Source organism: Protopterus annectens, chromosome 4.part0 (genome assembly GCF_019279795.1).
Source record: "Protopterus annectens isolate FY-2018-M chromosome 4.part0, PAN1.0, whole genome shotgun sequence".
In the NCBI taxonomy this organism is placed as follows: domain Eukaryota; kingdom Metazoa; phylum Chordata; order Ceratodontiformes; family Protopteridae; genus Protopterus; species Protopterus annectens.
In genome coordinates, this window is record NC_056733.1 from 1,570,895,327 (window position 1) to 1,570,920,923 (window position 25,597).

General features: G+C 40.3%; 1 protein-coding gene across 1 annotated transcript in view; it reads left to right on the forward strand.

Moving 5' to 3' along the window:
- RNF145 (ring finger protein 145) overlaps positions 1-25,597 on the forward strand; it is a 1,685,498-nt gene that overhangs the window by 1,590,593 nt on the left and 69,308 nt on the right. Inside the window, exon 10 of the mRNA XM_044069355.1 lies at positions 5,461-5,817. Coding sequence (XP_043925290.1) covers positions 5,461-5,817 — 357 coding nt within the window. The remainder of the gene's footprint in view (positions 1-5,460; positions 5,818-25,597) is intronic.

The window sequence follows — 25,597 nt, forward strand, 5'->3', positions numbered from 1 at the left end:
AAATGCATTCAAGGCAAATGGAGCCCAGGGCAAATTCACCTGCATATCAGTCAAAAAGAAATGTAAGCTGTACAGAATGCATTAACAGCCTTCAAATACCTTATCCTGCCAGGACAACTCTTGATAAAGGCAGACAGCACCACAGTTATGTGATACATAAACAAGCAGGGGGGAACTCATTCCTACCCACTCTGCAGGTTAGCCATGGCTCTGTGCAACACAGCCTTGAGCAGTCAAGTGCACCTGCAAGCTCAATTCCTGCCAAGCAAACAAAATTCATTGGCAGATGACTTAAGCAGAAGTCTGATGGACCCACACGAGTGGAAACTGGAACCCAAACTCATTCAAACTTATAATATGCAGGTGGGGGACACCAGAGTTGGAACTCTTTGCTTCCCCCCAAAACCATCAACTGAGGACATTTTGCACCAGAAATCCCCACAGCCAAGCATGGAAAGTGGATGCCCTATCATTTACATGGGAAAACCTCTCAATCTATGCCTTTCCCCCTGTGCCCCTCCTTTCAAAAGTACTACTCAAGATCAAACAGGACAGGCCCAGGACAATCCTTATTGCACCAGACTGGCAACACCAGAAATGGTACCCACTCCTACGCAGTCTGACAGCAGTGCCACCATGGCACCTACACATGAGATCACCTCTCTGGTGTCCCAGCAGGAGGGACAGATTTTGCATCCTCAGCTGCAAACCCTGAACCTGGCAGCCTAGCTTATTCCCTGAATACATCACCAGCACCCCTCAGCAAACAAGTGCTGGATGTTATCCTTGAGGCCAGGAGGCCTAGTACTAGGAAATTCTATTCAGAAAAGTGGAAACGATACTGTTCTTGGAGCCAGTCTCAAGGAAAGGACACAGCTGTGCCCACCTTACCTCAAATCTTAGATTATCTAGCAGAGCTGCTCCACAAAGGCCTGTCCTTCCCATCAATTAAGTTTCATGCCTCTGCCATCTCAGCTCATTACAATACTGAGCCACCCCTCTTCTCTCACCCTCTGATCAAACAGTTCCTGAGAGGAGCTAACAGTTTAAGACCCCCAAGGAAAGCTCCCACTCCTGCCTGGGACCTTAACTTTGTACTAGAGAAGCTCACACTCTCCCCCCCCCCCCCCCTTTGAGCCTGCTGCTACAGCAGAGTTAAAATTCCTCTGTTGGAAAACAGCCTTACTTCCAGCCATCATTTCATCAAGAAGAGTGTCTGAGTTACAGGCCCTTATGGCTGTGGAACCCTTCATTATCTTCCATGCAGACAGGATTTCCCTCAGGACTAACCCATTATTTATGCCCAGGGTGGTATCCAGTCTAGCTTTAAACCAGTCCATCCATTTACCAACCTTTTTTCCTAAACCTCAGAATAAAGGGGAAAGGATCCTACACTCATTGGATGTGCACAGACAGCTCAGGTTCTACCTTGACAGGACTAAATCTTTCAGAAAATCTGACCAGCTACTAGTCAGCTTTGCTACAGGGGCAGACAGTAAGACCATTTCAAAGTAAACCATTTCTAAATGGATAGCACACTGCATCCATTTCTGCTACAAACACCATGGAAAACCTACCCCACAGGGGATCAGACCTCATTCCACTAGGGCTACCTCAACCTCTACAGCATTTCTCAGGGGAGTCCCTACCAGGGACATTCTAGAAGCTGTAACCTGGAGTTCTTGTACACACCTTCACCAAGCATTACCACTTACGTATATTTTCTAAATCCAGAGCTGGATTTGCCGCAGCAGTCTTACAAGGCCTGCTAGCCAGCCCTAATACTTCTTGACTGCCTCCACCCTTCCTCAGCTTTGGTAATCAACCCAAGTGTGATGACTGCAACAGTGAAACATGAAAAACATAGTACAGTTGTGTACACTTGGTATAAATGTAGCTGTCGAGTGTATTCACTGTTGCACTCTTGGTTACCCTCCCTCTAGCCCCCCCTGTCTTTTCTGTACTTTCTACCTATCCTCTTCTTTGGCCATATCTTATGGAAATGGTATTTACTTTTTACTGGAGGTGTTCCACACCATGTGATTGCTTCCTGTTTTGGGGGCTGCTGACATCTGGGGCAAGAAATACTGATGTAATGGCGTCGGCTGCATGTTTTATACCCCTGACAACCTAACATCATGGAAGAGGCGACTGCATCCGATGCAGAAATCCCAAGACTCTGGTATTCAGGCAACTGAGAGCTACCTGCAGGCAGATAACCCAAGTGTGATGACTGCAACAATGAATACACTCGAACATCTACATTTATGTAAGTGTACACAACTGTACTTTCTTACCATAATGTTCCATCTGTGCTGTCTATCTTCATTCATTCTTCATATCCCACCCTCCGGCCCCCTCCTAGGGACTTGGGACTCCTGGAGGTTTGGAACTAGTCCTGGTGTTCTAGTAGGGTTGTTGCTCAGACAGAGCTTCCATAATTTTCTTCGTAATGGGCAAACTCTATCTGAGGTAAAGGGAAGAGAGGCAGTATGGGTAGTCTTAGCTTGAGAGTTTTTGGCTAACGCAAGCTTGATATAACGTCCGAGTTGGTTCCGAGGATTGGAACCGAACCCAACAGTCAAGTATGAGTGAAGATCGACAACACAGATGGAACGTTATGGTAAGAACATAACTTCTTTTTGTTTGCAGTTCCTTTTGGTATCAGTCTTTGTTACTGCCAGAAAGTACATTGTGCCATATTATGCATAGAGTAATTAAATAAAATGAAGACTTCTTATTTGTAGCAATTTAGATGTTATCTTGCTGTCATACTTGTTAATAGATATTTGCTTTGCTTGTGGGGAAAATTGAGTGAATCACTAACTCAATAGCAGTGTTTGATCATTTTTAAACGTTCCATGGGATTCATTAACACCTACACTGTGTGCACCATTCTAAATATCAAAAGGGATTCATAAAGGTTTCCCTAAGGTGTAGACTACATATACATTTAGTGTAATCTTTGTGACTAGAAAGTACAAAAAATGTGGTAAGGATGTTCTTGAATCAAGATTTTGTACGCTTTGTGTCGGCGTTAATTAATCTGGCCTGTATTCTAGCTTTTTTTTTACTTTCTTTTTTTGAGTGTATTCATCAACCATTTATTACATATGACTGTTTTGTAGAGGTTAAGATTACATTAGACTGTTTGTAGTTATATTACTTTTAGAAGATATCTTCAAGTTTAGTGAGATGCCTGTATGTGTAGATTCCAGCATTAAACTGTTTGCCTAGCAGAAAGCAGGGAAAGCAAACTCAAAAGAACTTGAGAGATACGCAGTAGTTCATCTTGTACATGGATGTCTTTCATGTTACCTTCATTATTATATGAACAGGCTCAAGAACTGCATTGGTTCCTTACTTGTTGTAGACACTGCTTTCAAAAACTCTGACCAGGAAGCAGTACACAGAAGGCACACAATGCAGGTGTTATGTATAATTTCAGTGCCCTCTTCTTAAAGATCTTGCCTTATGTTAAGTACCTTGCATTTAATCTGTATTGTCTCTTACCTGGCCTGTCTCTCCTAAAACTTTTTCAGGTATTACTTTAGGAGCATCTGTGATGTCAGCCAGTTGACTTTTTCTTATGGTTTGGTGTGGTAGGATGCTAAGTTGGACTCCTGAGTCAGAGATTTAAGTGCAAGTCAAACTGCTTCATTGAAGAGGAATGAAGTACACATATATTGTTAAGTTTCTCGCATTTTTGGTAAGTGACCATTTCAGACAAACAAATATGTTTCTCTTTCTTAGCATCAGTCATGGAATATATTTTTAAGCCAAAGGACAGCTCTGAAAAAAAATTAAAATAAAAACTGAAAAGATAGATGTAGATTAAGATGCTGTTTAGAGCAACAGTGTAGACATGAAGTCTCCCAGTTTGTTCTGCCTGCCTGTGCATAGGCAAATAAGTAGCGTGGGTTTACCACACTGTCAGAAGCAGGGAGTGTTGATGCCTTTACCATAAGCATTCTGTAAGAATGTTGACTTGCTGTTCTGCTATGGTCATTGAAGAATTGCAGCACTTGTTACTTGCAGTGACCCGTTGCTCAGTGACATAACTTTGAAAAGGTAATTTTTTCTTAACATCGGTGTAATGTGTTACGTAAATTTGCCATGATTTCCATTTCCGTAACAGCTGCACTGCTGTTTTACTTTCAAGTCTGATTTACAAGCAGTAGTAATAAATAATTAAAGAGGAAAAAAAGTTTGTTTTAACATTCTATTTTGCTGCAGATGTGATCAGTACAGCTCTCCAAATATATTGCTGCAGGCTGTCACAACAATGTCCATTGTTATTTTATCTTTACTGTTTACGATTCCGTGTGATCATCTTTTATTTCTCAGAAGCATGTAAAATCAATTTTAACTGTTGAGCAACACTTATGACGGTGCCTGTGTTTGCATGTGCTTCTGACAGCAGTTGTGGAAGCAGTGTGTATTATTTTTCTCAATTTTTGTCAGGAGCAATATATTCTGTGCTGCTCTCCCATGAGCCTATACTATAAATTAAGAATATTTCAGCTCATTTCAGTTCTCTTTCTAGCTCTTCTGACAGTACAGGAAAAGGTATTTTTTAAATCAGCAACACATTGCTGTACATTGTTTCCACTGTATCATTTTTATCTGAATCATGTGACATCAGTTTGTAAGCATTTTGTCAGTGCTTTTTTTATCAAGATCGAAATGATATATGTTGCTTTGCTGCTGTTAGTTTAAAATACTGAATATTACTTCTGAATTATCATAATTTGGAAAGCAAGAAAATTTCAGCTTGGCTGAGGTAGCATTTATGGAAGAACAAGCACTTAAAGTGTTGCTCACAGTAATTAAATTACCATGGATGCTGGATCAAATTAGATGCTGTATGTCAGTCCAGGAGAGTAATTTATGAAGTTTGAAGATATGAAAGAACTAGTGGCTACTGCTTTTGTTTTACATGTTGCAGGCTTTTTTATCAAACATGGTGATAGAAGGTGTGTGGTATATGATTTTAAGGACCACATAAATGAAATGGCGAAATGTTTGGGCACAGAATATGGCTTGCAACCTTTAGTTTCATTATCTTTGAGAAGATAATTTAATGGCACATATATGTGGACAAAATGTCACACATTGAGTGTTTGTTGTACACCAAAAAATAAATAAAATAAGTTGCCTAGAATACAGCTTTGAATATGTGCAAGTTTGTTTTGGAAGAGTTGGAATGTAGAGATGCTGTCACTTAACAGCTACCACCTTTTTTCTGGAATCTAATTATTCTTGATCCCATGACCCAACAAGCCTACATATGTTAAGTCTGTTGTGCAGCAAGCAAAATGCACTATAATGTGTTAAAACTGTGAAACTTGCAGCTTGTTGATAATTTATTAAGAAAGAAGTATGTTTGTACTGCTAATCTGAGTGTCATTTTTGGTTCTGTAGTTTAAAACTAATCTGAATAATGTATTTTTTTAACAGGTGTTGGGAACCCTTTTCATCTATGTTCTGTTTATGGTAGAAGAGTTCAGAAAAGAGCCAGTGGAGAACATGGATGACATCATTTACTATGTAAATGGTACTTACCGACTGTTAGAATTTCTTGTTGCCCTTTGTGTTGTGGCTTATGGAGTTTCAGAAACCATTTTTGGAGAGTGGACTGTGATGGGTTCAATGATCATCTTTATTCACTCCTACTACAATGTATGGCTTCGAGCTCAGCTGGGATGGAAGAGTTTCCTTCTCCGCAGGGATGCTGTGAACAAGATCAAATCACTCCCAGTTGCTACAGAAGATCAGTTGGAGAAGCATAATGACATTTGTGCGATTTGTTATCAGGTATGCGAATACAATTTTTTGCACATGAATGAAGACGCATATGCCTGTTTTCCATGCAAGTTCATATGTACGTGTGTGTATGTATGTATGCATATGTGTATGCGTGTATATATATATATATATATATATATATGTGTGTGTGTGTGTGTGTATATATATATATATATGGATCTATGTTATATGTTCGAACCACTAAAGATCGAACATTAGTGATCAAACAATTAAATGTTCGAACATATAAAAAATTTATATTTACAAAAAAAAAAAAAAAGAAAATGTAAAGGGTGTAAGCACCCCCCACTACTTAAATATACCAACTCCCAGATCGCACTTCAGTGTGCTACAGTGCAGAAATGGAAAATTTCCCATTTCCTACACTGTATATTTAAGTAGCGGGGAGTGTGGGGGGCACAGGGGGCCTTGCCCCCCTCCTTACACCCTTTAGTTTTTTTCTTTTTTTTTGTTTAGTTTATTTTTTAAAATTTTTTAAAATATTCGAACATTTAAATGTTCAATCACTAAGGTTCGATCTTTAGTGATTCGAACATTTAAGCATTCGAATATTTAACATAAACCCTATATATATATATATATATATATATATATATATATATATATATATACACACATATATATATATATATATATATACATATATATAGATATCTATCTATATATATATATATATATATATATATATATATATAGATACACACACACACACATATATATATATATATATATATATATATATATATATATATGCATTGATGGATGGATATCTATTTATATCTATATCTGTATTTCTTTCTTTCTCTCTCTCTCTATATATATATATATATATATATATATATATATAATCTATAAATGGAAATGGGGTATGCCAGATGGTAGCAATTCAGAAAAAAGTTAAGGACCAGATGTTCAGTGAATGAAGAGCATACGTTTCCTGAGCTCTAGTTTAAAAGAAGACTTCATAGCAAAGATAACTCTTTTTTCAGATCTTTATTGAAGATAACCATGTGAACACTTTTGTCAGTTACAAGACAACTTTTATTGTTATAGAGGAGGGGGGCATGGGCTAGATGGTCAGCTTGATTGGAATCAAAGTAAGGGGTGTATTCCTGTGTGTGTGGTTGGTGGAAGAAGCTCCACTTAATTTGCATGTAGAAGTGTGTATGGTTGGTGGAAAAAATCCACCTAATTTGTATGTAAAAGTGTGTGCGCGCGTGCGTGAGAGCACATGTTTGACAGAAAATCCACCTAATTTGCATGTAGAAGTGTGTATGGTTGGTGGAAAAAATCCACCTAGTTTGTATGTAAAAGTGTGTGTGTGCGCTCGCGCACGTTTGACAGAAAAAAATCCACCTAATTTGCATGTAGAAGTGTGCGTGCAAGACCACGTTTGGCAAAAAAAATTCACCTAATTTGCATGCAGAGTCCAAGGCTGCCCACTGTGCCTAGTACCCCTTTGTTTTCAAAAGCTTTAACAATTACATGCAGGTTATTTTAGGTCATTATTATTTATTAAAAGTCATAATTGTCTTTTTGTTTTTTATGGAAAGTAAGTAAGGAGCCAAGTCTTTTATAGGGCATTATGGGTTGGTTGGCACCCATTTATACAGGGCATCTCATATCAAAACTTTTCAATAATGTTTGTGCTGTGAGGATTGTGCCTGCTTTTTTGGGAGCTCTTCCAGTCATAATGCCAAGAGTTTGATGGAAAGAGAGATATTTTTTTTTGAGATTAAACACAGAGCACTTTCACTCACTGCTAGTGAGCTTCCACAGATTTCTTTTGTATGTTAACAAATTTAGTAGCAGAAATAAATAATAAAACAAAAATACAAATCAAACAAGTAAACATTCAGTAGAAAAGCAACATGTGAAAAACACAAAATTAGAAAATTAGACTATGCCAAGTCCTTTTCAGTAGACATAAAAAATGTTAAAAAAACATGCCAGTTCCTTTATAGTGAGGCAAGCCTGTCCCTATGGTTAGCTGGCCAGTGCTTAGAGATGGCTGTTTGGGATGCTAGAAAAGAGTATGTTCCGGCTTGTTAGAAATACTGGAATCTCCATCCTGTTGAGCATGGTTCTTATGTTAAGGATTGTGAGATAGTTTCACCTCTTCATTAGTAAAAGAGGTTGTGGTTGAGTTTCCTAAGTTGTAACATGCTCTTAATGGAGCATCTTGCATTGAGTCCTGATTTTACGTAGGCATTTAAATGAATTAATGAATTTGCCATTCTAGCTGTCTTTTTTTTTCCATCAATGCAGTTTTATTAACATCAAGTTCAGTTTTATATGTGTTGATCAAAACATGAAAATTCAAGTTATGTCTTGGATTATTTAGGATGTTCTTCATTCCACATTGCTGCAGTCCTAACTATTGGGTAGTCCGCTGTCCAGTCGGCCCGAATACCAAAGTATATGGCTGACGTCGGTCAGGGCGCATTAGACTGACGTCAGTACGTCAGGGTACTAATGCGCATGACCGACGTCATATCCTCAGTCTTTTTTGCCGCATGGTCCGATGCAGAAGCAATTTTGCGAGTGCAGGTTGGCGTTCTGAAAATTTCTGAAGTCAGAGTTTCAGACCGAATCAAAGTTGGCTAAGTACCCCGTTGGGGAATATTTTGGTTTTTCTTGCCTCAGTATTTAACCGGATGTCAGAAAAAGTGAATAACTGTATTTCTTGTGGGAAACAGATACCTCATAGGGATTACCATACTTTGTGTATACCTTGTTTAGGGCCTGAGCACGATGTTGTTGGATGCCGCTCTTGTGCTAGATTTAACAAACGCACTATTAAGAGAAGGTTAGACTGTGCCAGGTTAGTGTTTGGGAAGCGTTGTAACTATAAAATGCCGTCGGATGTTCCGGCCGCTTCGACTAAAAGCGCAAGGACAAAACAGCAAAGCCTAGGGGAAGAACCGACAGTCCCAGACGCCGGTTCTTTAGAGGGCTCAGTGGAGCCGGAGGTTTTGCCAGGTGTTTCTTTGGAGTCTCAGGAGAGACTTTACTGTTACAGGATGTTTCCTCTCAGGAAGTAGGCCAGGCTGAGGGGGCTTCTCAGGTGGCTGTTCTTCCCTCACTTCCTAAGGTGGTTAGGGCCTCCCCTTCTGTTTCCAAGGCTTCTTTAAGGGGCAGGCCAAGTTTTGCTTCAGTGGGGGTTTCTCCTAGTGCTTCAGGGTCTTTGCCTAAAAAACATATGCTTAAAATGGCAGAGGATTTGATTACTATGATAAGGGGTTCTATGCCCCCTCCTGATAAGAGGCCTAGGGTGGAACCTGAGCTTGAGAGTTTTGAGCAATGCTCGGAGGCTTCTGAGTCTTCGGCTGAAGACTTGCAGGAGTTCCCTCCTTATTCTGATTCTGATGTGGATGATTCTACTCCTTCAGCTTCTCCTCCTGAGGATTTTTCATTTTCAGAGACTTTGCATTCCATGAGGGAGCATTTTAAATGGGAAGGCCAAGATTTCTCTGATTCCAGGAAAAGGCTTAGGGAGTTCTTGTTTTTACCCCAGCATAGGCCTTTAGCTATACCTCCTGTTTTGAATGTAGTGGAAGATGTTTTTGCAGAGGCTTCTCTGAATCCTGATTCTTTGCCTCCTGCCCCAGTTAAACCGGATAGGTATTATAGGGTGCCTGAAGCTCATAAGTATCTTTTTAAGAGTCCTAGGGCAGACCCGGAAACTGTCTCTCAGGGGCCTAAAGGTGTAAAGGCCTCAGTTGTTAAAAATCCTGTCCCTCCTGATAAAGAGGCAAGGGCTTTGGATAGATGGGGAAAGAAAGTGTATACTTCTTCCACTTTAGCCATGAGGGCGTTGAATTGTCAGTTCCACATGTTAAAATATCAGAATTATCTTCTTTCACAGTTGAAATCTAAGGTGGATGCTCTGGCGGAAGGTATTGACTGTAAAGAGCTGCAGGATTTAGTTCATGTGTCTGAACAGGTGGGTAAACATTCCTTGCAATGTGGTTTTGATGCTGTACAGGCCTCCTCCAGGGTGGCTGCCACTGGTTCTGTTCTTCGTAGGCACGCCTGGTTGAGAGATCAGAATTTAGCTGAGCATGTTAAGACAAGGATTTTGGATGCTCCTTTGCAATCTGATGTGTTGTTTGGTTCGCCTGTGGAAGCAGTTTTGAAGAAAATGGAGGACAAGGCTAAATCTATGCAAACTGTTAAAGATTTTTTGCAGGTACAGCCTCCGAAGTTTAGTAGAAATTGGCCTGCTAAGGGTTGGACTTATCCTGCTTATGATTCCCAGTCTAGGGGTAGGTCTAGACGTGGTAGGGGCAGAGCTCAGGGTTCTTTTAGGCCTAGGACAGGGAGTTCCCCTGCTCAGACTTCTGGTGAGGGCAGGGGTCAGTCCTTTCGTAAGCAGACCCAATGACCTGCCTTTTCAGCTGCCGGTTCATTCTCGCCTGGCAGCACCGTTGGGAGGAAGGCTGTCTCTTTTCAAAGAAAATTGGGATTTAATTACCCAAGACAGATGGGTTCTGGATATCATTCACCACGGTTACAGGTTTTATTTCCATACCTTGCCTCCTTTCAAAGGCATGCCAGACATTCCTCCTCTACAAAGACAAGAGGCGCACAAGCAAATTTCTCTGTTACTCCAAATAGGGGCCATTCAGCCAGTTCCTGTGCCAGAAAGGGGCCTAGGATTTTATTCTCGCCTGTTCCTAGTACCGAAGAAGGGGAACACGTGGAGACCAATTTTGGATTTATCTATCCTCAACACTTATCTGGACATTCCCAAGTTCAAAATGTTGGCGTTACAACAGCTTTTACCTCTACTGGGCAAAGATCACTGGATGGTAACTTTAGATCTCAAGGAAGCTTACCTTCATGTGCCTATAAGATTAAGTTGCAGAAAGTATCTGCGTTTTCGAGCTGGAAGTTCTCATTATCAGTTCTCTGCATTGCCCTTTGGCTTATCTACTGCGCCCAGAGTATTCACAAAGGTTCTGGCTCCAGTGATAGCTTACTTCAGGCTAAAAGGGATTCAAATCTACCCTTACTTGGACGATTGCCTGATTCTGGCTCAAGAAAAGGAAGACCTTCTACAGCATCTGGAATATGTCATAGCAGTGCTAAGATGCCTAGGGTATTCTGTGAGCGAAGTAAAGCGCAGCCTAGCACCCTCTCAAGACATGTGCTTTCTGGGTGTGAGACTGAATACAGCAGCCCAGATGGCCTTTTAACCCCGGACAAACAAAAGAATCTTTCCAGTTACTTCCATCAACTATCTCTTCAGTCCGGGCTGACTGCAAGGACAGTCCTTCAAGCCTTAGGGTTCATGGCATCTTGTATTCTGGTGCTTCCCAATGCCAAACTGCATATGAGGAAGCTACAATGGTATCTCAAAATGTATGGACACAGCACTGCCAGGATTTGGACACTGTCATTCAAATAATACCTTGCATTCAAAAGGAATTTTTGTGGTGGGCTCAGGAATGTCACCTAAACAAGGGACTCTCTGTGACCCGGCCAGAGGCGAGTCAGATTCTAACGACAGATGCCTCAGACATTGCTTGGGGAGCTCATCTAAATGGAAAGTGGATACAAGACAAGTGGCCTGCCAGACTACAGCATCTACATATCAACATGAAAGAGATGTTAGCAGTCCAGTTTGCATTAATGGCTTTCAAGGAGTTACTTCTTCCAGGGCAGGTGTTGATTCTAACAGACAACACAACTGTCATGTGGTACATCAACAAACAAGGGGAACACATTCTTACCCATTGTGCAGGCAAGCAATGATTTTATGGGAGACTGCGCTCAGCTTGCAACTAACTCTTCAGGCAAGGTTTCTGCCGGAGCACAGAACTCCTTAGCAGATGTGTTAAGCAGACAAATCATGGATCCCCACGAGTGGAAACTGGATCTTCATGTATTTCAAAAATTGACAGTGTCATGGGGAACTCCAGACATAGATCTGTTCGCTTCTCCACTAAACCACCAGCTGCCAAAGTTTTGCACAAAGAAGTTTCATCACACAGCTTGGAAAGTGGACGCTCTGTCTTTCAGTTGGAAAAATCTTCATGTGTATGCGTTTCCACCTCTGCCTCTTCTTCCAAAAGTGCTTCTAAAGGTCAGACAAGACAAGCCAAGGATGATTTTAATAGCTCCAGATTGGCCTCGGCAGCACTGGTACCCATTACTGAGGAGTCTGGTAAGGAAGCCTCCATGGCCTTTACCCTTGATTCCTCACCTGTTGTCTCAGAGAGAAGGTCACCTGCTCAATGTCAAACTTCACTCTCTTCATCTAACAGCCTGGCATATTCTGTTTTGAAGGGCAGCAGGTCTCAACTTCCTCAACAAGTTTTAAATGTGATTATGGAAGCCAGGAGACCTAGTACAAGAAAAGTGTACGCAGAAAAATGGAAGAGATTTTTATTTTGGAGTGCAGCAAACAATTTGGAGATTTCGGAGCCAAATTTGAGTGTGGCTCTTCAATATCTTACTGAGTTATTGGACAAAGGTTTGTCTCTCTTCCATTAAGATTCATGCTGCAGCAATTTCAGCTCACTATGATTGTGACCCACCATTGTTTTCGCATCCTTTGTTCAAGCAATTTCTTAGAGGGTCAAAGAATATAAGACCCCCACGTACAGCTCCTACTCCTGCTTGGGATCTCAATTTTGTGTTGGAGAAACTTACTCTACAACCTTTTGAGCCTGCGGCTACTGCTGAATTGAAATACTTGTCATGGAAGACTGCTTTTTTGTTGGCCATTACTTCTGCAAGAAGGGTTTCTGAGTTACAGGCCCTTATGGCAGTGGAACCTTTTTTGATTTTTCATAAGGATAGGGTATCTTTACGTACTAATCCTTCCTTTATGCCTAAGGTGGTTTCTAGTGTGGCTTTAAACCAAACTATTCATTTGCCTACCTTTATGCAGATCCTCAAAATAAAGGGAGAAGATTTTGCACACTTTAGATGTACACAGGCAATTGCGTTATTATTTGAGCAGGACTAAAGATTTTAGGCAGTCTCAGCAGTTGTTTATTTCTTTTGCTTTGAGTTCTCAGGGCAAGCCTGTGTCAAAACAAACTATTTCTAGATGGATTGGGTGTTGCATTGCATTTTGTTATTCCCATCATGGCAAGGAAATTCCAGCTGGGATTAGGCCTCATTCCACTAGGGCTACTGCCACTTCAACAGCATTTCTAAGGGGTGGCAACTAAGGATATTTTGGAGGCAGCTACTTGGAGTTCAGTGCATACTTTCTCTAAGCATTATCACCTTCCTCTCTACTCTAAGTCTAGGGCTGGTTTTGCCACTGCTATTTTGCAAGGCATGTTGTCAGTTCCTGCTTCCTTATGATTTGCCAGCCTCCCTTACCTCTGCTTTGGGATTCTACCCAATAGTTAGGACTGCAGCAATGTGGAATGAAGAACATAGTACAGTTTTGTACCTACCATAAATGTAGATGTTCGAGGATCCACATTGCTGCAGTCCAATTTACCCTCCCTCCTTCCCCTCTGTGTTTAGGGGTGGTTGTGTAGGTGAGGTTATATTCTGCTATTTTTGTATATTCTGTATATATATATATATATATTTTGGTGCAGGTATGTTGGGAGTGTTTGGTTTTTGGCCTTATCTTTTCAGGGTCTTCTGACATCTGGGGCAAGAAAAGACTGAGGATATGACGTCAGTCATGCGCATTAGTACCCTGACGTACTGACGTCAGTCTAATGCGCCCTGACCGACGTCAGCCATATACTTTGGTATTCGGGCCGACTGGACAGCGGACTACCCAATAGTTAGGACTGCAGCAATGTGGATCCTCGAACATCTACATTTATGGTAGGTACAAAACTGTACTTTATGTTTTGCAAGAGCACTCCTAGTGACATTGTGATGAAGTGCAGGGAAATATATGAATATGTGTATATATAGGTTTACCGTCATATTGTCGATCACGGATGACCAAATGGCCACATCACCAAACCGATTATGCAAAACCAGAACCGCAAAAACTTTGGAATATCGCAAAAAAACTCAGATTTCGACATTTCCAACCGCGCCACACCTACAAACATGTGCTAACATGGGTCAAAAGGGGGCGAGATTTTGCGATTTGGAAATTTGTTATTTGAGGTTTTGTGAAGTCGCAGTTCAGTGTTCCCGGAAGCGGGTTCGGCATTCTGGATGCCGGCATTCTGAAGGTAAACCGTATGTGTGTGTGTGTTTATATACATATATATATATATATATATATATATATATCTCCCCCCACACACACACACACACACACACACAAGGGGGTGCGGAAAGGTTCTAAGCCAGACCAAATTTCTAAATTCTGAGTGTTGTTTTGCCTCTGTAGGTGAAAAGAGGGTTATTTCATCTTGTAAAGTGCCAATTTGCAGAATTTGTAACACTGTGTTTTGACAGTTTCAGATCATTGATTGAAACATGTCAACAAAAAGTGTGGAATTCCAAGCCATCATGAAGTTCCTATTCCTGCAGAATATAACTCCAAAGGAAATCCATAAATGTATGATGCAAACATTGAGTGACAAGTGCTCTTCTTACTCAGCTATGAAGAAGTGGTGTTCAAACATTCAGTGTGGAGATTTCAAGACTGAAGATGCAGCAAGGTCTTGGAGGGCTCAAATGGTAGCAGTAATAACAAGAATATTGGTAAAATAACAGTTTGGAGATAACCAAATCAGAGAGAAAGACAACTGGAGCAACGTACTATAAAATTTATTTGTAAAAGAGCAAAGCTTTCAGGTTAAACAACCCTTCCTCAGTGCAAGATAAAACAATTAGTTATTTCCACATTTAAATGCAAAATTCAATGAATAATTCAAATTATTATTCAATTAAGCACAGCCAGTAAAATAATTTGCATCAATTACATATTTAAAATACAAGCAAAGTGCATACACAATGCTGCCTCCACATTATACATACATGTATATAAAAAATAATAAATATATGTGTGCATGTACACACTTGATAGTATTAATTTCATATGATGTTCTTCATGTTTCAGTGTTGCAATCATCGCACTTTGGTTATCTTGCCAGGGGTAGCCCTCAGTCGGCCCGAATACCAGATGTTTAGTATTTCTTCGTCGGTTGCTGTCACTTCAGAGACTCAGGGAATTTTTAGATTTACCACAGCACAGATCCTTAGCTATCTCATCTGTTCTGGATGTTGTGGATGATGTCTTTATGGAATCCAGCCTAACTCCTGATACTTTACCCCCTTCTCCAAGGAAACCTGACAGGTACTACAGAGTCCCTGATTTACACAAATTTCTTTTCAAAAATCCTACTGCTGACCCAGAGGTCATCTCCCAAGGACTTAAAGGAATAAAAACAACTTCAGCTAAGAATACCACCCCCTCGGACAATGATTCCCGAGCTTTAGACAGCTGGGGTAAAAAAGTGTACACCTCTACAACTCTTGCCATCAGAGTATTAAATTGTCAGTTTCACATGCTGAAATACCAGCAACATACTATGGAACTTATTAAGCAAAAATTATCTACCTTCCCTGACTGTGCAGCAAATAAAATATTACAGGAGCTTATGCATTCTCAAGCCAAGTCAGCAAGCATACCTTGCAATTTGAGTTTGACACACTAGAAGCATCTTGCAGGGCAGCAGTCACAGGTTCTATACTTGAAGGCATGCCTGGCTTAAGAAGCAGACCTTGCCAGACCATGTCAAATCAAAATTATTGGACGCACCTCTGAACAAGGACAATCTGTTTGGCATCAAAGCAGAAGAGGTTTTAAAAAAGATGGAAGAAAAAGCTAAGTCTTTGCAGACAGTCAAAGACTTTTTGCAAGTGCAACCTCCAAGATTCAGTAGGCATTGCCCTTCAAAACATTGGTTCTTTCCAGCCCCCTCAAGGCCACCTCAAACTTGACCTAGGGGAAACAGACCCCCCCCCCCCAGACTACAGTCTCAGGGTATGCAGAGATCTAAGCAATGGAGTACCTCCACTTCTAAAACAGGGAGTGTTAAGCCACCCCCTTATGGAAAGAATTCACAATGACTTCTCAACTCCTCCCCTCGCCTCTGCCCAGTTGCTCATACCCCTAGGAGGAAAACTTGCCCACCATGCAAAAAACTGGATCTCTCTCACCAACGATCGATGGGTCCTCAACATAGTATCTCAAGGGTAGAAATTCTATTTCCACACACTGCCAACCACCAAAGGGTTCCCAAACCTTCCTCCAAACCAGTGGGCAGAGGCACAAAACCAAGTTCACTCCCTGCTCTCCATAAGGGCAATTCACCCTGTTCCTGCAGAACAGACAGGCCAAGGTTTTTATTCTAGACTTTTCCTGGTACCCAGAAAAGAGGGCACCTGGCACCCAATATTAGATCTGTCCATTCTGAACACCTTCCTGGTGGTACCAAAATTCAGAATGCTCACCGTACAGCAGCTTCTCCCTAGGCTGTCCAAAGATGCCTGGTTAGCCACCCTAGACCTAAAGGAGGTCTATCAGTACATCCCAGTCAGGGACTCCTGCAGGAAATATCTCTGTTTCAGGGCAGGATCTATGCATTATCAGTTCTCTGCACTTCCCTTTGGCTTATCCACTGCTCCCAGAGTTTTCACAAAATGCCTGGCCCCAGCCATTACCTATTGCAGGCAGAGAAATATTCAAATTTACCCCTACTTGGACAACTGCCTGATTCAGGCAAACAGTCAGGAAATACTGTTGCAGCACCTGACATTTGTAAAGGACCTTCTAACCTCCCTGGGGTACACTATCAACAAAAAGAAATCCAAACTAGTCCCCAGTCAAAAAATTGTATTCCTGGGAGCAAGCTTGAACACAGAATCCCAGATGGCATTCCTTACTCCAGAAAAACAAGCCTATTTGACAGGCTACGTCTCACAAATGGCCACCAGAACCCAGTTATCCACAAGGAAAATCCTGCAAGCTCTAGGGTTCATTGCCTCCTGCATTCTAATAATTCCATATGCCAAACTGCATATGAGGAAACTTCAGTGGTATTTAAAAAGTCTTTGGTGCCAACATTCTCAGGACCTGGAAACTATCATACCTTTGAGACCTTGTCTAAGGAAAGAGTTCCTTTGGTGGGCAGCAGCATGCAACCACAACAAGGGGCTTCCCTTTACTCAACTCCACGCCATCCAGACCCTAACCACAGATGCATCAGACTTTGCCTGGAGTGCACATCTGGATGGCAGGTGCATTCAAGTCCACTGGAGCCCAAATCAAATTCATTAGCACATCAACCAAAAAGAGATGCTAGCTGTTCAGCAAGCTCTGACAGCCTTCAGATCCCTGCTCTCTCCAGGGCCTCTACTAATCAAAACCGACAACACCACAGTGATGTGGTATATCAACAAGCAGGGGGGAACCCACTCTTACCTTCTCTGCAGGCTAGCCATGACCCTTTGGAACACGGCCTCAGCCAGCCATGCATATTGACCTACAAGCTCATTTCCTGCCAGGCAACCAAAACTCTCTGTCAGACAACTTAAGCAGAAATCTCCTAGACCCATGTGAGTGGCAATTAAACCACAACACCTTCAGCCTTGTGACACAGAAATGGGGTACCCCTACAGCCACAAGCTCAGCAAGTTCTGCACCTGAGAACCTCACAGCAAGGCCTGTAAAGCGGATGCCCCAACTCCTCTTGTCTGCCTCCACCCATTCTTCAGCTTTGGGAATCAACCCAAGTGTCATGACTGTAACAGTGAAACACAGACAACATAGTACAGTTATGTACACTTGCCATAAATGTAGATGTTTGAGTGTATTCACTGTTGCAGTCCTAGTTTCCCACCCTCCAGCCCACATGTCTCTCTCTCTCTCTCTCTCTCCCTCACTTCTTACAGGGCTATTGGTATTTACTTTTTACTGGTGGTGTTTTTTCCACCATAACTTAGCTCCTATTTGGGGGCTTCTGACATTTGGGGCAAGAAAAACTGATGCAATGGTGTCAGCTGCCTGTTTTTATACCACAGATGACCTGACGTCAGTCCTGAAGCGACAGCAACCAACGCAGAAATACTAAGCATCTGGTATTCGGGCAGACTGAGGGCTACCCCTGGCAGGATAACCCAAGTGTGATGACTGCAACAGTGAATACACTCTAACATCTACATTTATGGTAAGTGTACACAACTGTACTTTTTGATTATGTACAATAAGGAAATCTACACATTAGTAGTTTGTAATAAAGTTTATAGTAAGATAAGCTACTTTAAGTGAGACTTCCTGTCCTTTAGTACAGGTTTTAATATGACCATTTTATTAACTCCTGCGTAAATATCAGCCTGTAATAACAAAATCCATTCCTATTCTTTTAATTCAAGTTTATTATTCATGTCACCTCCTCTTATATTCTTATAGACAACGGTCAAAATTCTAAATGTAAAGTTGTGTCTAAAGTCATCCTCATTGATATGTTTTGCCAGTGAATTAGGGTTGCCACCTTTCATCATGGCTAAAACCGGAGTAAAGCCACACTCCTTGCATCATCAGTAACCCAACCCATCCCACCACCTCCCCCACCCACATTCTGCCCATTTTGTGATGTCATGATGATATCACTCAGCAAGGAACGCCCTCTTTTTCCGTTCCTGCTGCCTGCTTTTCGGCTGATTTACTATGCTTTGCTGTAAAAATAAGCATAGTAAATCAGCCGATTTACAAACTCCAATAATCTGTTTCCTTTTTGAAACAGAATACCAGGGTTTGTACAGTGTTTTCCGGACTACCAGAGAATCAGTTTGATTTTCAGATAGTCCGGAAAAAAAATGGAAGGGTGACAACCCTACAGTGAATTTAAGTTATTCCTTCTGATGTCCGATTTGTGCTCTATTATTCTGTCCCTGAGTCGTCTAGTAGATTTACCTACATAAAAACTAGAACAAGCTTGGCACGTTGCTAGGTATGCTACATTGGAGGTGTTACATGTAGCAGAACATTTAAGAGCATAAGTTTTCCCAGTAACAGGATGTGTAAAATTGCAGTCACTATTAATAGTTAAACAACTACAATTAAAGCAAGGAAAAGTACCTTTTTCATGGTAAGTTGACTATTATTGCTGCATTTAATAGTCAACAAGATAGCATAACAATTGTTTCAGATTCATACAGTTACGATAAGAAAAACTAGGTTTATCTGGAATGATATGTAGTAACTCCGGAACGCTTCTCAGAATGCTCCAGTTTCTAGAGATTGTATTTTTCACAATGTCAACATATCTGCTATATGTGGTAAGATATCGTAGTACATTGTCAATTGTTTTTTTGTCTAATACTATCATTAATAAAATTTTTATCACTAAAGTAGGGTGGAATTTCTTCATCTCTTACAGTAATAATATCTTCCCTTATAATATGTAATAGTTTTTCATCATAACCTCTGTCCCAGAATTCATTTGTTATGGCATCCATCTGTTGAATATATTTTTCCTTATTAGTATTCAGCTTACAAATACATGTATATTGTCTCTTGACAATCCCTTTAAATATATGGGGAGCATGCATGCTAGTGTAATGAAGATATTTATTTTTATGCACCATTTTCTTGTGTACTGATGTCTGTATCTCATCTCCATGTTTAACTAAATCTATATCCAAAAACTGAATGTTGTGTGGTGAGGTAGTCATAGAAAAAATACAGAAAATTGGTACTATCATTTATATATTCGACATACTCGGTTAGCTCATGATGTTCACCTTCCCAGATAAAAAAAACACATGGTCCACAAATCTTTTGAAAAAAGTTACTTTTGAGGTATAGCAGCTCGGAGCATTATATACAAATTCTGTTTTCCATTTATCTAATATAGGATTTGCATAAGTATTGGCAATGGGAGTACCCATTGCCACTCCTGATATCTGATGATAAAATTTGTTATTAAAAACAAAGATGTTGTTATCTAACACAAGTTCAAGCAATTCACAGACAGTTTCTATCTGTCTGCCTGACAAAATACCATGAATACATAATAATTCACGAATAGAGTTTATTCCATATTCTTTAGGAATCACTGTGAACAGTGATGTTATGTCAAGTACAACAAGCAGAAATGGTCTTTTCTCTCTAATTGTAAAAAAAATTATAAGAGCTGTTTTAAAAAAAAAAATATCCCATGTCTTTAATATAACTCTTAACATGTTTTAAGTAACAAACTAAAGCATTCTGCAGATATAGAGAAATGGGCTCAGTGGACCAATCTGTTCACGATATTATAGGTCTCATAGGTGGTTCTATAGTTGATTTGTGGATTTTGGGGAGTCCATGTAATATGAGTATTATGGGACATGGCACTGCAAAAAATTGGAAGGTCTCACCATTTATATCATTCATAGCTTGTAGGTCAAATACAGATATAGTAATATTACTAATAATTATTTTAACTTCTGTATAAGATATTTCTTTAAAGGCAGACAGATATAATAAGGTGCATAGCTTTCAAACATTTATCTTTGTCTATAATGACAATTGCACCGCCCTTGTCGGCTTCTTTAACTCGTTAACCCCGACTACCGTCTCATGGCGCCTTTGTGTTTACACCCGAGCATGCTGTGAGATGATAGTAACTGCATTCTGTTCCACCCGTGTGCCTTCTCCCAGCGCACATAACTTTGCAGTCAGATTGCAACTCCAGTGTTGAAAATTAAGCTGAAAAAGTAACTAAGTCTCAAATCACCTGGGCTGAGAACTAACTCAGACAACTCCATTTCAAAAATCAGCAGTCCGTGAGTCGATGTGGTGAGGTGAGGTGCTGGTTGTATTTCATATACATTATACAATGGTATTTCTGACTCTACAGTAACTATTTTTTTCCATGTGGGCTTGTCTCAGTCAGATGTTTGATATCTAAAAACACTTCTAGACTGTGCTTTTGTTTGTGCCTATAAACTGGTGCAGGTACTAACAGCGGTGAATGGTTGCTGCAATCTTGCATTCAGCATGACGACATTATAGTTAGAGTAGCTGTTAAATGTGTTGTTTGCTTGGTTTTACATGGTTTAATAAGGGCAAGGTAAAAAGCCGGATAACGGCATCAGAGAGTAAATGCAAAACCAGTTTAATAAATTGTAATTATATTCTCGCCTGCTTACTTTAATCGGTTTGACAATTAGTGCATAACTGACAAACTCTAAAGGCAAATACATGGTGGGAAAAGGGGTTCCTTGGCCCTCAACCTCCTAACGCAGTCTTGGCAAAGCCTAAAATAATGGGAGGACAAAACCCCAAAAATAGGGACAAATTTGAAATGTTGCTAGACTAGAATAAAAGGTTTTGTGTTATACATGCAGAAGAACTCCAGCACAAGGAAATGCTCTCCTATCAGATGTAAGCATTTAGTCAGCACAGTTTATTTCCTTGTATGTATAGTATTGTGTTTACATAGCTACTGCATTGCCATGTATAAAAAGCATGTACACAAAGCATTCTCTGCCAGGTGGGGTAGTTCTTCATTGAACTTCATTACCCAGAAGGCACGGTGGTGCCATTGAGAAAGCTGCTGCATTGCCTTAGACCCGGCAGTATGGAGCTGCAGGAGACACAGAGTACAAGGGAAGTAACTGTCAGTGACTGTTTAGTGCAGTATTATCATGTCTCACAACTGCAAACCTGGACCGTCTATTCTAAATAGTGATTTTTCATGTCTGGCATCAGAATGTACTGTAGAAATGTATACCTTACACAAAACGAGCATTCATGAATTTATTTGTTTATTTAACTTGCTCAAAGTGACATAGTAGGCAAGTAAAGGTTTAGGAAAGGGACTCAAATTTTACACTGAAGGAAGATGTTCATAATTCTAATCTGTGCCAAACTCTCAGACTAGACTCAAGCACTGAAGCATGCACAAAACTCATCATGCTCAGATGAGAAGAAACCGCTTGCCAAAAGGTTGTCAAACAGTAATTGACTGTTGTAAAGCACTTTACTTTACACACTGCCTACAAGTCAAAGTAATAAGAAATTCTTCAGATAAGCCGCTGAAGCTCAGTCTGCTGGAGCTGGTGGTAGTATAGGTGGATGTAAAAGATCTTACAGCACTTTTTGAAAAAAGTAGGGAAACTGTCCAGTATGTGTAAATGCCACCTTGGGCCCTCTTAAATGAGGCTGCTGGTGTAGTGGACTAAACTGATCAACATATAAATAAATGACTACACTGAAAATTATATGATTCAGTGCAGTACAAGCCAGGGAGGCTCGTTGCACATATTGCATTCATTAAGGTTTGCTATAATTAGCGAAGTATAGCACCACTGACATTGGTTTCATATTCTTGTCTGGCAACTAATTTGTGTGCCTATACTTGAAGCCCTGAGCAGCTTGCCAGTAACCAGTGGTAGTAACACCCTTTACAAGGATTGTATGCCTTGTAAGTAAGTGTCATTACTTGTACTCTAATTCCTGCATGAAATTCCTAACTGATGGTAATGACTCAGTCTTATATTTCATCTGTATGTACCTGGAGATATAATGAATGTCCACTCAACAGGTAATGTGCAGCAATTATCTACCTGCACATAAGGGATTTGCTTTGGTGAATGTCTCATTTTGGTGTTTGTATATACCAGTAAATGTTACTGAAGGCTTAGTTTGGGTAAATCTTTCATTCTACTGCTTGTGCATGCATTGTATTGAAGGGGTTGCTTGGGTGAATGCTTCATTTGGTGGTTGTAAAGTATTCTCATCTTTTTATGGCTGATTTAAAACTGTATAGTTCATAAGTTCACAGGTGGTTACTGGGCTATTGACCCGAAGGTGTTTATAAGCCTAGTCGTGTGTGCCCAATATAATACTAGAGAAAGCCAATAGAGAAGAGCTATCCCAGGTAATCCAAGCTGAGCAACTGGTTGCCTGCCAGCCATTAGCTTATGACCAAAGGCCGCTGGGCTTTTTATGGTGAGCACCCCCTGGTGTAGGTGTTCAACACTTTTTAGAAATGCTCATGGCTTTTCATGCAAAATTTAGGTCTGATCTTAGCTTGTTCTCTGATTCTTGACATTGCTCACCCGGATATTTTGGACAATATTTCTGCCTTAGAGGGAATGGTTAGGTGAGATAACATGAATTAATACTGTTAAATGGATAAGCCAGATAAGTTTGACAGCTTTGCCTGTCTTAGTGTATTTCTGATTATACTCAAGTAGTTGCCTGAGTGAGATAAACGTAATTATTTGCTGACTACTACCAGCATGAAACTACCCTATATTTTGATCATTTTACTTGGGTATGTCAGTCATGTGTGGAATTTTGGTGGGAGGAAGGGCTCATATCTAAGTGATATAGTCTTTTACTGAATTACTCAGGTCTTGTCCTTACTGATGATAATGACTCTGTGTTACATAGCAGCTGCACAAAGTAATATAATGAATGCTTATTCAACAGGTTCTGTGGAGCAGTTAGCACCTGTGTCTGAGCATGCGTAACTGTGCAGTAATGAAATGCAGTTCATTAGCATATTACCAGTAAGTGCCGTTACAATATATCACTGACTCATTATCACTTTTCAGGCCAAACTCTCAGCAGCTGTCACTGTTATTCACATATGTAGAAGTAGTTACCACATTGATGAATGCACAAGCCAGCTTTGGGTGTTTCTCCACTTGGAGTCATTGCAAGCCCCCCCACCCCCACCAGTTTATTTCTTTCATTTTTTACAATTTCAAAAAATGTTACAAATGTATGAGGCAAAATCTGGACATAGATTTTACATATTGTTTTTTTAACTTAGTTACTAGAATAAATTTGTTGTTTTTACATGCCAAAGTTGCTAGAATAAGAGGATTTGTGGTAGACTGTATTAAGGATATGAATATATATGGTATTTAGTGCCTTCCATCAGTAATGGTTTTCTTATAAATTACTACTGTCATATGATATACTACACAATGACTCTCTTAGGAGTGTACATTTATACTTTGTTAATGGTTTTGTGTATGTGGAAGAATATATTTTACATTGTTTACTTTTTTACTTATAAGGCAATGACAATATCCAAACTCACGTGTTGGCTGCGCTATTGTGGTAACATATTTCCTGTGCTTTTGAAATGTGAAGTAATTTAGTTGAGTTACTGATTACAGTATTCTTTATTTATTATGAAATAGGTTTAAATACATATATATATATATATATATATATATATATATATATATATATGTGTATATATATATATATATATATATATATATATATATATATATATATATATATATATATATATATATATATATTCAATATATTTTTGTGGGTGAGATCTGTGAGGCATATTACAGCTGTAATAGTACTTGCATATCTGTTTGGTGAGCTACCCAGGGTCTGAGGTAGCTGCGGACTCTGGCCCACAATTCTGAGGATAGAGTGACAATTGACAACATAAGAAAAATAAGTGATTTTCAAAGGCTGAGAACTTGGAGACTCTTCAGCTCAGTCCCATAGTGCTGCTGTCCACACTTTCACTCCTTATGGCCATTGCCAAACGGACACATGTAAATGGAAAAGGCAGAGGTGAGGCAGAGTGGATAGGAGTGAAGATTTGGATGGGATAACCAGGTAATGCATATGATATACATATATATGTAGTCTTCCAATATATCTGTCAAACATAAGTAGTAATCTGTTTGCATTTTCTTTCCTGTGCAGGTTTGTCCACCTTCTGACACTGACATGGCTTCACGAGCAGGAGAACGACAATTGAGAGTGTGGGTATGTGGCCATTCCTGCAGTCACTGAGCTGCCAGCCATGCCTCTGTAACTGAAAACCACTAAAACTTGAGCTTCCCCACATCTAGTGTGAAGGTATACTGGATTGCAAGAAGAGGTATGCATTGGAGCGGAGTACTGCAGTTGTTGGAAGAGAAGTGTTCCATCTACCCTGAGCCCAACATTCTTGTGCTGCACATTGGAGGGAATGATGTCATCAGTCAACCACTCAGAAGGCTATGGTTTCGAATCACAGCAATTTCTGAACACCTGCAGTCTTGGTGGCCACGTTGTCATTTTCTGTGGTCTGATATAATTCCTCGACAGATATGGAAAACAGCAAACAGTCAACGGGCAGCTCACAAGGCCAGACATTTACAGAATGGGTTAATGCCAGGCTTGATGCACAGGGTTGGTGGCTCTACAATCTGCCATGACAGCATTACCACGGAAGATGTTCACCTGTTCAGAAGGGATGGCGTTCACCTAACTGAGGAGGGCATTGCATTGTTCTTGACTGACCGAAACAATGGCGTGAGGAGAGCTATGTAGGATTGGTAACATGCAGCTTGTGAGAAGAATGGAAAACACCCATGACCAAGTAGGACCAGTATAGTAAGTAAAACTCTATTATGAAATGTGTTGTGTAAAGTATATTTTTCTGAGTTTGGCAAATAACTGTGGTAAGGAGCTGGTGAGGATGCTGAGAGAGAACTGTTTCAGGAGAGTGCTACCACATACAATCTAATATGTTAGTGACCATCCTGCAATACTTCTTTTTATAGTCTGCTTTTATTAGGCATGTGTAGAGTTTAGATGACAGAAAGGGCTTACTAATACAGAACTTGATCTCTTAGGTCCATTGCTGAATGGACACATGTAAAGAGAAAAGGCATAGGTAAGGCAGACTGCTGACACTGAAGGAGGTCATGAGACTGCAGTGGTATCAGCTGTCTGAGTGGGTAGCCAGCACAGCTATCGGACAGATCAGATGGCCTTGCCTCCGACTGAAGTCCCATGCCTTTCCTGGGTTTATTAGTGGAGTGGCAGTCCTTACCTTGCTTTTTCTTTACA